This window comes from Archocentrus centrarchus, chromosome 3 (assembly GCF_007364275.1).
Source record: "Archocentrus centrarchus isolate MPI-CPG fArcCen1 chromosome 3, fArcCen1, whole genome shotgun sequence".
NCBI lineage: Eukaryota > Metazoa > Chordata > Actinopteri > Cichliformes > Cichlidae > Archocentrus > Archocentrus centrarchus.
This window is the reverse complement of record NC_044348.1, coordinates 15,776,957-15,789,001: the sequence shown is the minus strand read 5'-3', so window position 1 is coordinate 15,789,001 and position 12,045 is coordinate 15,776,957. Positions and strand designations below refer to the sequence as shown.

General features: G+C 40.3%; 2 protein-coding genes across 5 annotated transcripts in view; both read left to right on the top strand.

Annotated features, from left to right (window-relative positions):
- Window positions 1–8,323, top strand: part of mrvi1 (murine retrovirus integration site 1 homolog) — a 37,261-nt gene extending 28,938 nt beyond the window's left edge. For all 4 annotated transcript variants that reach the window (XM_030723917.1, XM_030723902.1, XM_030723910.1 and 1 more), the window contains exons 31-39: window positions 557–697; window positions 916–1,047; window positions 1,889–2,042; window positions 2,267–2,316; window positions 2,988–3,122; window positions 4,633–4,694; window positions 5,320–5,430; window positions 5,568–5,696; window positions 7,192–8,323. In XM_030723917.1, the coding sequence (XP_030579777.1) occupies window positions 557–697; window positions 916–1,047; window positions 1,889–2,042; window positions 2,267–2,316; window positions 2,988–3,122; window positions 4,633–4,694; window positions 5,320–5,430; window positions 5,568–5,696; window positions 7,192–7,354 (1,077 nt within the window). In that variant the 3' untranslated portion in view covers window positions 7,355–8,323. The remainder of the gene's footprint in view (window positions 1–556; window positions 698–915; window positions 1,048–1,888; window positions 2,043–2,266; window positions 2,317–2,987; window positions 3,123–4,632; window positions 4,695–5,319; window positions 5,431–5,567; window positions 5,697–7,191) is intronic.
- Window positions 8,324–9,735: 1,412 nt separating this feature from the next.
- Window positions 9,736–11,473, top strand: lyve1a (lymphatic vessel endothelial hyaluronic receptor 1a). Its single transcript, XM_030726082.1, has 6 exons — window positions 9,736–9,890; window positions 10,044–10,227; window positions 10,307–10,446; window positions 10,631–10,813; window positions 10,925–10,997; window positions 11,203–11,473. The coding sequence occupies exons 1-6, from the start codon at window positions 9,803–9,805 to the stop codon at window positions 11,348–11,350; spliced, it is 816 nt and encodes a 271-aa protein (XP_030581942.1). The 5' UTR covers window positions 9,736–9,802; the 3' UTR covers window positions 11,351–11,473.
- The last annotated feature ends 572 nt before the right edge of the window (window positions 11,474–12,045 follow it).

Below are 12,045 nucleotides of genomic sequence, written 5' to 3'. Positions count from 1 at the left end.
AAAACTTTATTATTCCCTGCAGGGAATTTCTCGGATAAAAGTTGCTTCTGGAAGCTGTAAAATTATACATGAATACGAAAGAATTACATAGCCGTCAAAGGTTGCCTGCCTGAGTTTGGTGGAGCTCTGTCAACAGGAAAGTGTTTTCTGTTCCTGATCAGTCCAAAGAGACTGTGTGATTTCCTGTGGAGAAAATTCGAGCATCTGTGACGCTGTGAGGTTTGGACTATAGCCTCTTGCGTCGCTCCCTCTGGGATGTGTCTGGATCAGGACAGTCAGAGGTCATATATTTCCTCTCAGGCCTGTATGTTGGAAAACTCTGCAGATTAGCTTTGATCAACATAGCAAAACATCAAGAGGTCGAATGTCACGCTCACAGTTTGTTCCCCATGCTCATCTCAGGGCTGCTTGATTCTCACACATTAATGTGTAAACTGAGTATCGGTAACTGCACTGACTCCCATGTGTGTTTTCTGTACTGTGGAGAGGATTATTTCCAATGAAGTCACATGTTGCAATCAATGAGTGTCAGACTGCATTAACTTTCTGTCTACAGAATGCATTTGTCCAACTGTCACTGGCATTTCGTAATGACAACTACACTCTGGAGACGCGGCTCAAGCAAGCAGAGAGGGAGAGGAACCTCACTGAGGAAGACACAGAGAAAGAAATAGAAGATTTCAAAGGGGCGCTAAAGGTTGGTCCTCGAAAGCAGGGGCTGATGTTAGATAGATGTTAAGTCAAGAAAACAAGAAATCCCCCTGGCTCTTTAGTGCTCATTCATCTATTTAATGTTTCCTGGATATGTACCACAGTAAATATTTATCCTGCCTGAGAAAGAGTCCAAACTCAGGTGCAAAAGGGATGCACACTTTCCTTTTCTGAGATTCGCAGCAAGTGTTGTGTTTCTTGCAGATGACTGCACCAACGTGGCAGAACCTGGAGCAGCGTGAAGCCTATCAGAGCCTAATAGAGACGGTAGCAGTGCTGCATAGACTTGCCACACGGCTCTCTAGCAGAGCGGAGATAGTTGGCGCAGTTCGGCAGGTGCAGTTACATACACACACACAGACACACACACACACACACACACACACAAGTGTGTTTTGCTATCTTTGTGGGGAATTTCCATTGACTTCCATTCATTTCTACAGCCTAAACCTTACCTTTACCCTTTTCCTAACCCTAACCATCACATACCTAACCCTAACCCTAACCTAAACTCAATTCATACCTTAGCCCTAACTCTGACCCCTGACCCAAAAACAGGGTTTCCCCTTGTGGGGACAAGGTTCCAGTCCCCACAAGGAGCAATTGGTCCCCACAACGTAGTATATGTCAGGAAAATTGTCCCCACAAGGTATTATAAACATACGCACACACACACACACACATATAGAGATGAGAATTTTGCTGTGAAGTGACAGATGCTGTGAAAATACACGGAACAGCTTATTGTTTAAACAACTGATGCTTCAAAAATGCCTGTTTGGCAGCATTTTTAAAATTGCACCGAAGGATTTTTATCTGATGTCATGGCTGACCTCAGGCCAGCCAAAGCAAACATCAAGAAAAGAGCAAAGGTCTTCAGCTATTTAAAAACCCAAATCAATCAGACAAATCACTGCCTCTTTCTGACAGTCCTGTTTACAGTCACCAATCTATTAATAGCAATCAAATTATAACAGCAACAAAACTAAAGGATCGCATAACACGTTGTAAAATCTGTAGAGGTGTTTGTATTTATCATATTCATTCGTGATGTGTGTGAATATTTTTAGAGAACTACTTGTCATTTGTGGATTATATTTTTTGCCGTAATGTTAGATAAATAACTTAGTGTAAGGATCTGTGGGGCTGCTTTGACTGGATTTTTATTCTCTAACAGGAGAAACGTATGAACAAAGCCACAGAGGTCATGATGCAGTACGTGGAAAATCTTAAGAGGACGTATGAGAAGGACCATGCAGAGCTCACGGAGTTTAAGAAGCTGGCCAACCAGAATTCAAATCGTTGTTATGGAGCGTCTGCAGACACTGGAGGTAAGACTAAATTCATCACACTTTTTCAGCACCACTGCTGGCTTGATCTTCACACATATTTTGAGCTGGGAACTTTCCACAGTGATTAAAATTTTCCACAGTGACTAGAGTCTATTAATGCTGTGTTACTGAGCAGCTTTACTGTAGATTTGGGAGAAACATTAGCATTTAAAATGCTAAAATGAGCTTCATTGATGCTGCTTTTTTTGTCTCTCTTTATAAAGACGATGGAGTTCCACGTGCATCTAGATCAATGTCCCTCACCCTTGGAAAAGTAAGCAATGATGTTTTTCTGCTTTCTCGCTTCCACATTGTTGCAAAGTGTTTGGATGTGCAACTGTTAGTCAGACAAAACAAGTATTTTAGATTCAACCACTAAAATAGGGAGGCATCTGATCACGAAGAGCTCTAAAGCTGATCAGCAGAACCTTAAATTGAACCCTAAACTTTATTGGAAGCCAGAGGGGAAAAGGGACAGAATTGGTGTTACATGGGATCAAAAAAAAAGAAAAAAAAAGAAAAGAAGTTCTGTTTGGCCTGCAGGGATTTTTATCTACTAAAAATAAATAAATAAAATAAAACAAAATAACTAGACCAGACTAGAGGAATGGTCTTAGCCTGGCCACCCCGATAAATTCTGTCTGGCTCCAACACTGCCTCTAGGGACCATGATTGTAGAAAATTGCAGAATTCCTGCACTGACCCATCCAGCAGCGTCAGAGATAAATCAGCCCAGACCAAAGTGAGAGACCGAGCAGCTAACAAACATGGCCATACTGCCATGCTGCAAGCACAGCTAAAAATGTCTCCTCCCCTCTGTTTCTACTGTTCTTTTCTGGTTTGTGTTTCTTTTTATTTATTTTTTTAATTGTGTTACAGCGTCTCTGTAGTTTTAATAAAGACAATGTTGTGTGTTTTGTCTCCTTTTCACCCAATCATCTGTAGGCCATGCCCCGACGCAGGGTGAGCGTAGCGGTGGTGCCGAAGTTTAATCTCCTTAACATCCCGGGTCAGACTCTGGCCACAGCTGGCCCAGGCTCCAGTGCAGGACCCACAGTTAGCGCTGCTCTTCCTGTCCTGGTAGGTCTTCCTGTCCTGATGGGAAATAATGTATCAAACATTTAATACAAAGACACCCACACTCCCAGATAAGCTTCCTCACTGGGTTGGCAACATAGTCAGCAATTTTAAGACAAAATACTTACACTGAAGTGTTTTACTGGCATGTTTACTAAGCAGGAACAGTTTCTAAAAGGAAAGACGATTCTAGTATATGCTGTGATTCTTTGATTATATCACAAGTACATAAAATGATGTATAAAAAAGTAGTGTCCCTTGGCCTCAGTGACAGCATGTTTTTCTGTTTGAGCCTCAGGATGGTCCGCAGTAGTACACTAAAATAAAAATGTGGTTTCTCTATGTGTACGATGGAGCACGATGAGAACTGGAAATGGGAATCATTTGTGTTTGAAACAAAGACTCAGGGCAGAGCAAAACTGACAGATAAAGAAGAGTCCATAAAGAATCAGGCTGTCTCCAATTTAGGCAATGATCACTCATCAACAAGAGGGTCCTGGGTTTGAATCTGTCACAGCCAGCTGTGGCTTTTCTGTATGGAGTTTGCATGTTTCCCCTCTGTCTACATGGGATCTTGACAGGTACTTGAAGGTCACAGGGGGGGTTCTGAAGCCTATCCTGGCCTTATTTGGGTATTTTAGGCCAGTGAATTAAAAAATGGTTTCTGAAAAAATTTATCTTGATTTCATAAATTTCTCAAGGCATCCTCTTGAATCCTCTTGGAGGAGAGTCACCAAAAAGAATGACTTCGAGTGCAAGAAGTTTGAGGCAGTTGTCCCAAAACTGAGCACACTCTAAACACTAAGAAATAGAGGGACAAGAATGGACCTAAAAGGGTACAAAGGCTTTGTCGCTCCAGCTGTACCCTAGTGGGGTACAACATTGTACCTCTGAACCTCAGAATGATTTTCTACCTTATTGTCTGTACCTTTAAAAGAACATTTCTGTACCTGTAGTGACAAATATGTACCTTTATTTACAAGTACAAAACTGTACCCATTAAAAAGGTACAAATTATGTACCTGATAAGGTACAGTTGGAACAACAAAGCCTTTGTACCTTTTTAGGTCCATTCCTGTCCCTCTATTTCTTAGTGTGTAGCTTCTGGGTGTCCAAGTTTGAGTTTGTTTTGTTATCCTTGGTTAACTCTGATCTTCACTGTATGGAAACTTGTTTCCACCAGTGAAAAAAAAAAACAACATTTTTTGCCATCCATAAGTCAAAATTTCAGGTTATTATCTTAAATTTTTGGGATAGGAGTCTGAAAATTTCAACTTACTCAGAAGTTTGAGACAGTAAGTTGAAATTTTGAGACTGTCGTCTCATCATGACGCTGAGCAGAAAACTCAAAGCACATCGTAAAAGTTTAATTTGGCATTTCAGGACCACCCTATAGAGCCCCCATATGTAAAAGCATACATTCAGCCTTAAAAAGAAACCATATTTCAGCAAATATCTGTTAACTGTTTTGTTGTTAGGCAGCATTAAGATTTTTTAACACTTTTCTCTTCAGTGTGAAGCAAATGACGTGAAAGGCAACGCCTCCACAGAGGCTGCACAGCCAGCAGCAGAATGGTAGGTTTCCTATGTTAATATTGTCTACATGCACATGCCTCTGCACACAGACACACAACTACATGTAAGTCACATGCCGCTATTAATCATGCTTATCAAAAAATCATTCTGCACTGTAGATGGGACTTAAATTTGTTTATGTGACCTTCAGGGTGTTTTTTACAGTGTAGAAAAGATCCCAGTGAGGTAAAAATAACCCTGAAAGCATAAAAAAAAAAAAATCAAACTCGACTGCAGTTGAGGGATATGCTATTACAGGATTTGCTATCCAGTAATCTAAACATTTATGAAAGAGTTTGACAAAGTCCAGGCCCGAGGCTCCAATCATATTGTGGTTATAAAGTCAGCCTGAGTAGAGCTCTCAAGTGTCTGGGCTAGATGTTCTCTGAGGACAATAGCAAAAACAAATGTGCAAAGTGCCATCACAGTTCTCTGTTTGCACTCACCGTGCCTGTGATGGTGGTGTCGGTAATGCACACCCCACTCAGCCAGCACTGCAGCTCATCCGTTATACGACCGGCCCACAGTGTGGTGGTGGAACCTGACTCTACACTGTTTTCTAACGTCTGCTGTGATCGTCACTGTGTCCAAGGCTGACTGTACTTTCCTATCTGAAACAATGCAGTGGAAAGAGTGCGTCGGAGCAGGAAAATGAGCCAGCCAAGCCTTCAGTAAACCTGGAAGAGCTCAGAGCCGAGATCAAGGCAAAGATCGAAGAGGAGGCCTACCAAAAAGGGTGAGGCCTTCTCTCCTGCTTATTAATGTACACAAACAGACACTGTGTGATGACGTAGCTGTTTATTAGATATTCCCTCACTCGTGTGTTCAGATTTTGCTGATAAATGTGAACATTTGTGAACATTTCAAATGCAGCTACCAAGATGGACTGAGGCAAAGCAAAGCACTTCAGGAAGAGAAATGTGAAGAGGAGAGTGCTGCAGAGAAATTGCTGGAAGCAAAAAATAAGGATGAAGAGAGTGGAAAGAGGCTCAAGAACAGCAGGTACACTGAATCTGTCTCAGAAAAGGAAATATAAAGTGTGTATGTATGTTTGTCTGTGATTGACATAAGCACAACAATTTTCAGGTTACAATTAATGCCATACTTTACGCTCCAAATAGTATTTATGAATAATCCAATTTTTTTCTCTTTTTGTTGCCTTATGTTTGACTGAAACATGTTTGTGCCCTTTTGTAAAAAAAAATTATATATTTAGTTAAAGATAATGCCTCTATTATACTGAAAAATATAAATCTTAAATTATGAAACACAAACACATTTTTAAAAAAAATCATAAAGATACAGTACTGTCTAAAAGTCTTTAGGGAGGCCTCATTTCTTTATATTTTGTTAGGGAACTGTGACACAGGTGCAAACGATACAGTATAAAAGTCAAAATAGTTAAATTCAATTTTATTAATATAAGACCAATTCATGACAACAGTCGCCTCAAGGTGCTTAACAGGAAAAAAAAAAACGTTTAATTCAAATGAGCTTGAAAGTCAATATTTGGTGGGACCACTTTTATTCTTCAGCACAGTCTGAACTCTCTTTGGCAAATTTCCTTGTAATTTCTTTAAGCAGTCTTCAGAAATAGTTCTCCAGGCTTCTTGAAGGATCTTCAAAGCTGCTCTTTGGGTGTTTGTTGCCTTTTGTTCTGTTCTCTGTCAAGATGATCCCACACTGCTTCAATAATGTTGAGGCCCGGGCTCTGGGGAGGCCAATCCATGACTGATGATTTTCCATTGTGTGCTTTTCTATCCAGGTATGTTTTTACTGAATTTATAATTACATCAGTTTTGACAAGGTCTCCAACACCACTGACTGAAATGCAGCCCCAAACCATGACAGAGCCTCCACTGTGTAGACACTTGCTGTTGTACCTCTCTCCGGACCTCCTCCGTACACACTGATGACAAAATTAGAAATTTGGATTCATCACTCCATCAGACCTGTCGACACTGAGTTTTAGTCCAGTTCTTGTGTAATTTGGCATAGCTCAGACTTTTCTGCCCATTTCCCTTCTTTAAGAATGACTTCTTGATAAACAACCTTTCACTGAGACCGTTTCTGCTGAGGCTCCGGCAAACAAGAGATGGATCAACTGAAGAGCCAGATGCATCTCTTAGGTCTTGTGTCCTGTCTTTGCTAATATGTATAGACAAAACAGAGACTGATCTCTTGAGTTAGGTGCCTTCTTTATTCTTGATTGAGTCATAGGTCAGTGTTAAGTGGCTTTACAAACAAAAAAAAAAAAAAAAGTGAAAAAGCAGCCAATATCCAAAGAAAAACTTTGAAAGACCTTCAGAAAGCCTGGAGAACTATTGCTCAAAACCACTTTAAAAATTACAAGAAAGGCTGGCTCATTGGAAGCTGAAGACTTTTGCACAGTAAAAGAGCAGAAAGTTAGATTTTTAACACTATTACATGCTGTCGAAACACCAATTGATTGCCAGAATATTTTGACATTGACTATACGAACCTACTATCTTCACAGGAGGATGGAGGAGGTCCTGGCTCTTGTAAGCCAGTTCTGTCCCAAGAGCTCTGTGAGTCGGCGGCTTCTTTGGATCACTCTGACGCTGTTTGTGGCCGTGTGCGTGATATTCAGTATTTGTTCATTCTTCAGTGACTACTACAGCCGACACGAGGACACGTAAGGGAAGAAGGACTTTGTGTGAGATGCTGACGGAGATCTTTGGACTGGGTGTAAGAACACAACCAAAGAACCCGCTAAACAGAATGACAGAGGCCACATTCATCGTGTCTCTGTCAGTTTACCATATCATCACTCACTTGAATCAAATGACCTTGAAACTTGAGGGTCAGGGACATTTTGGGAGGCTCAGGATGCCTTTTTTCATGGTCAGCAGCATTAAGTTATAATTTTGCTTGAAATGGAAAGTTGAAAGGGTGTTTGCTGCAGCAATAAATGAGATAATTCTGTTTAGGGACCAATTATATTATGTGCTGAAATAGATATTTAATTAAATTAGATGCATATAGTAATGATTCATTCTGGTTTTGGTACTTTGAATGCTAAATATGGCACTTTTCTTTAAATGCCACAGTAGAAATACTGTATATTTATCTACTCTCTAATATTAAAGTATAATCTCTCAGGTCTGATAGATAATGAAGCCCCTGAGAGAATTTTAATGCATATTTAAAGCCTGTTTTTGTCATTTTTATATAAAAAATATTTCAACTGTAAGCACATTCCACAGCAGTCCTTTAAGTGCAATACCTGGTTCTCATTTGTGCCATATTTGATTGTTACTTCAGAGCACTGAAATATCTTCTTCTTGTATGCGAGCACTGTTTAGATGGCACAGGTCTTTTCTTTGTCTTCTTTCCACATGTGTGCCTGCCTGTGCTGTCTGTTCTTTGTCCATTTTATGGTCTGCCACTTCTCCTTTAAATAAAAAGTGCCTGAAAATATTCTCTAGTCATTTAAGCTCAACTCTCTTAAGGTCCCATTTCAGTCAGGTTGAGGTCTGGACCATTGTAACTCCTTGATTCTTTCTTTCTTTTTTTCCCAGCCATTCTGTTGAAGAGTTGTTGATGTGCTCAGGCTCTTTGTCCCCTTACATGAGATCATTTTGGCCAAGCTTTAGCTGTCAGACAGAGAGGCTCACATTTGGCTCTAGAATACTTTGATATACAGAGGAGTTCATGGTCGACTCAATGACTGTAAGGTACGCAGGTCCTGAGGCTGCAAAACAAGCCCAAATCATCAGCCCTCCTCCACTGTGCTGACATGGTGTCCATTAATATGTCCATTTTGGTCTTATCTGTCTGAAGGACATTGCTTCAAAAGTCTTGTGGTTTGTTCAGATTCAACTGCCATGTTATTTTTCTAATTGTACTGTGGAGTCTGACATGTAGCTCTTGGTATTTTTGCTGCTTCTCTAAGCATTGCAGAGTCTGACTTCGAGGTGCATTTGCTGCGACGTCTTCTCCCAGCAAGATTGTGGCATACATTCCTAACACTTCTGACCTGCCAAAACATCTGCTTTTATAGAGATGGTCACACTTGCTAACTTGATTTTCATAGTGTTGCTTTATTCCTTTATGTCACGAGGTTCTCATGTGAAACTAAAGGGCCTGATAATAAAGTTGAGGCTGGCTGAATTCCACTTATGCGTTTTAGTTTCAAAGCACTTGCTTTCGGATTATTGGGGGACTGTAACTGAGCAGAGCAAATATCATGTTTTATGGCACGAGGCTTATCTTTAGTCAAACATCTTGCTGGGAAAAAGATCTAAATTCTTTCACTGAGACCATTTGGGAAATACCTTTGTGTTCTCATTAGAACGTCTCATGTCATGGAATTTAGTTTAATTTTACAATGACATACAAGCCCCACCCTTACAGAGGTAAAATATATGTGTAAGATGAGTATAATTTGCTATTCAGAGCTCCAGATTGTCACCTCACTGCTACCTCACATCTGTCAAAAACACTGCTGCATCTTCGTCAGCAGGTTCTGCGTCATTTCCTGCCATCAGGACCTGCGGAGAAATGTTTTTGTGGAAATCACGTCGTGTGCCAAAGGCTCATCTGAGGAGACCAAAGACATTAAGTGCGTACATGATGAACTCCCCAAGGGAGGAAATCATCAGAACAGAGTGCCCTGTAAGAGGTCAGGAACACTGAAAATCTCTTCACGTGTATTTCATCTTTCTTTCCTTCAGAAACCTTTAACAACTCTGCTCCAAATGTCACCTTCTGTATTTTCATTTGCATCTTATAAATGGATTGCTCACATAACTTATCCAAGTTAAACATTTCACATTAAAATGCTGAATGGGAAAAATGTGTCCACTTCTTTTTCCCCTTCCACTGAATTTCTGCAAATTTGTCTTTTTGATTGTTACTTATCTCATTGTCTCCTGAGCCCTACTCCCTGAACATAGGATGGCTCTTGATCTGACCCGTGCGCAGTACTTCCTTCTTCCTTTTCCGTTACTCACTGGCAGTGACAGAGTACATACACCCCAGTGAGCAGAATCACCTCTATTTAACCGTGCCTTTTGGCTCAAAAACACATAAAACTTGCAACAGCGGTCATTCCCAGCATTCATATGTCTTTGCTCTGACCAGTCATGAATATCATCTGGCTTTGCATCCCAGCAGCACTGTTTGTTACTCCAGCCTTCTCTGTTCAAATGATTGACACAAGCCGCATCAGAGGTAAGTTATTCCGGATATTTCTACACAGTAGAAAAATATATATATATATATATTTTTTTTTTTTTCTACTGTGTAGAAATATATTACTGGATTTAGAATTATATTATCATATACAGTAAACAAATCTAACATTGTTTTATTTGCTTTTTCCAGTTTTCCCAGCAGTCAATCAAAGCATTGCAGGATTAGTCCTGGTTACCTCTTTAAATAAACTCAACCAGCCTCAGTACGCCTTCAATGCCAGTGAAGCTCGTAAGCTCTGCTCATCCCTTGGACTGAACATTGCTTCAAGAGCACAAGTAAACACGGCTCTTTCTAGAGGCATGGAAACATGCAGGTGAGACTAGAGGAAAAAAAAAAAAAGTATCACCTCAGAGGAATACAAAAAAAAGCACCTAATATCACTTTTTGTTCAGGTTTGGATGGGTTGATGAACATTTCGTAGTCATTCCCCGCATCCAGCCACTTACCAATTGCGGCCAAAATAAGAGTGGTTTGGTGATGTGGCGAGTTGATGTAAGACAAAAGTTTGATGTGTTTTGCTTCAATGAATCAGGTGAGAAACTTTGCATCTGCACTTTACTCATTAAGAGACAAAAGGTATTTTAATTTAATATCACCATTGCAAGAAACAAAAATGTGCTGTAACGTTGATATAATTAAGAATATATTACTATTCCAAGACATGATTATAGTTTCAAACAGGAGAAAGTACAAATAATCACCTAATCTTTGCACAGATGCAGCAATACAACAGAGGTTATATGAAGTAACTGACAGTCCTTTGATGAGCACGCATGACTTGGGTCACACACACCACACCACAGCAATGCAATCTACAGCTTTCTCCTCAATTCCTGAAACCTTCGACAATGATGCAGAAACAGCCCGCTTTGTCAGCAGTTCGCAAGGCTTTACTGGAGGTATGGGACTCATAATCTGAACTGTCATATTCAATTGATACAGCACAAGGAGTAATTCATACAAGTAAAGACCTTAGTATTAATAGTGGATATGTTTGTTTCATATTTTAGTGAAGGCTGTGCTCATCATCTGCGCCTGTGCCCTTATCCTACTTGTAATGATCATCCTGGCATACCTAAAATTGTGAGTGCTTTTCATTATAATACACAATATAATAATGAAGTTAAAAAAGATTTGTTACAAGTGTATAAATGAGGAGTGAGTGGTACAGACGTGGTTTTCCTTAATGAAGCGGATTTTGAGCTGTAGTAAGAATGATATTTTTTCTTCTTTTTGGTGCATATTATGATTTTTATTTTTTTTTTCTGTCCATCTGTAAAAACAAAAGGCGTCGCTCACAGAAGTCAGATGTGAAACAGCAGCAAGAACACATCCAGACAGAAGAGTGGACATGTGTGAAGACCATTACAGAAAACGAGCAAGCTGTTCAGGAAGTTCAGGAAGATGAGAGGATAGAAGTGGGTGACGCGCAATAAATGTTTTGATCCTTGATTAATGTTAAATTAAGTAACAGAATGGCTGTAACATGATTTCTTTTTGTATGTGTTCATTATTTTCATTCATCTATGCTAGTAAATGGTGCAGTTTAGCCACTAGAGGGCAATGTTTGTAATAAAATAATTTGAAATTCTTATCAGCGTTTGGTGTTTCCATCCATCCATCCATTCACTTCCGCTTATCCTGTTCAGGGTCGCGGGGGGGCTGGAGCCTATCCCAGCTGTCATAGGGCGAGAGGCAGGGTACACCCTGTACAGGTCGCCAGCCTGTTGCAGGGCCAACACAGAGAGACAGACAACCTTTCACACTCATATTCATGCTCTCATTCACACCTATGGGCAATTTAGATTAATTAACCTAACCCCAGTAAGTGCATGTCTTTGGAATGTGGGAGGAAACCGGAGTACCCGGAGGAAACCCACGCAAGCACGGGGAGAACATGCAAACTCCACACAGAGAGAGGGAGAGGCCTGGGCCAAGGTGGAATCGAACCCAGGCCTTCCAGATGGTATTCTAACTGTGAGGCAGCAGTGCTAACCACTGCGCCACCGCGTTTGGTGTTTCACTCAATAAAACCATCTTTTCTACAAGTTTACCCATTTCTTAAATCTACATTGTTCCAATCTTTACTCTTCGGTATCTTTCAATTTCTTTTCAAAAATCACCGAAACTG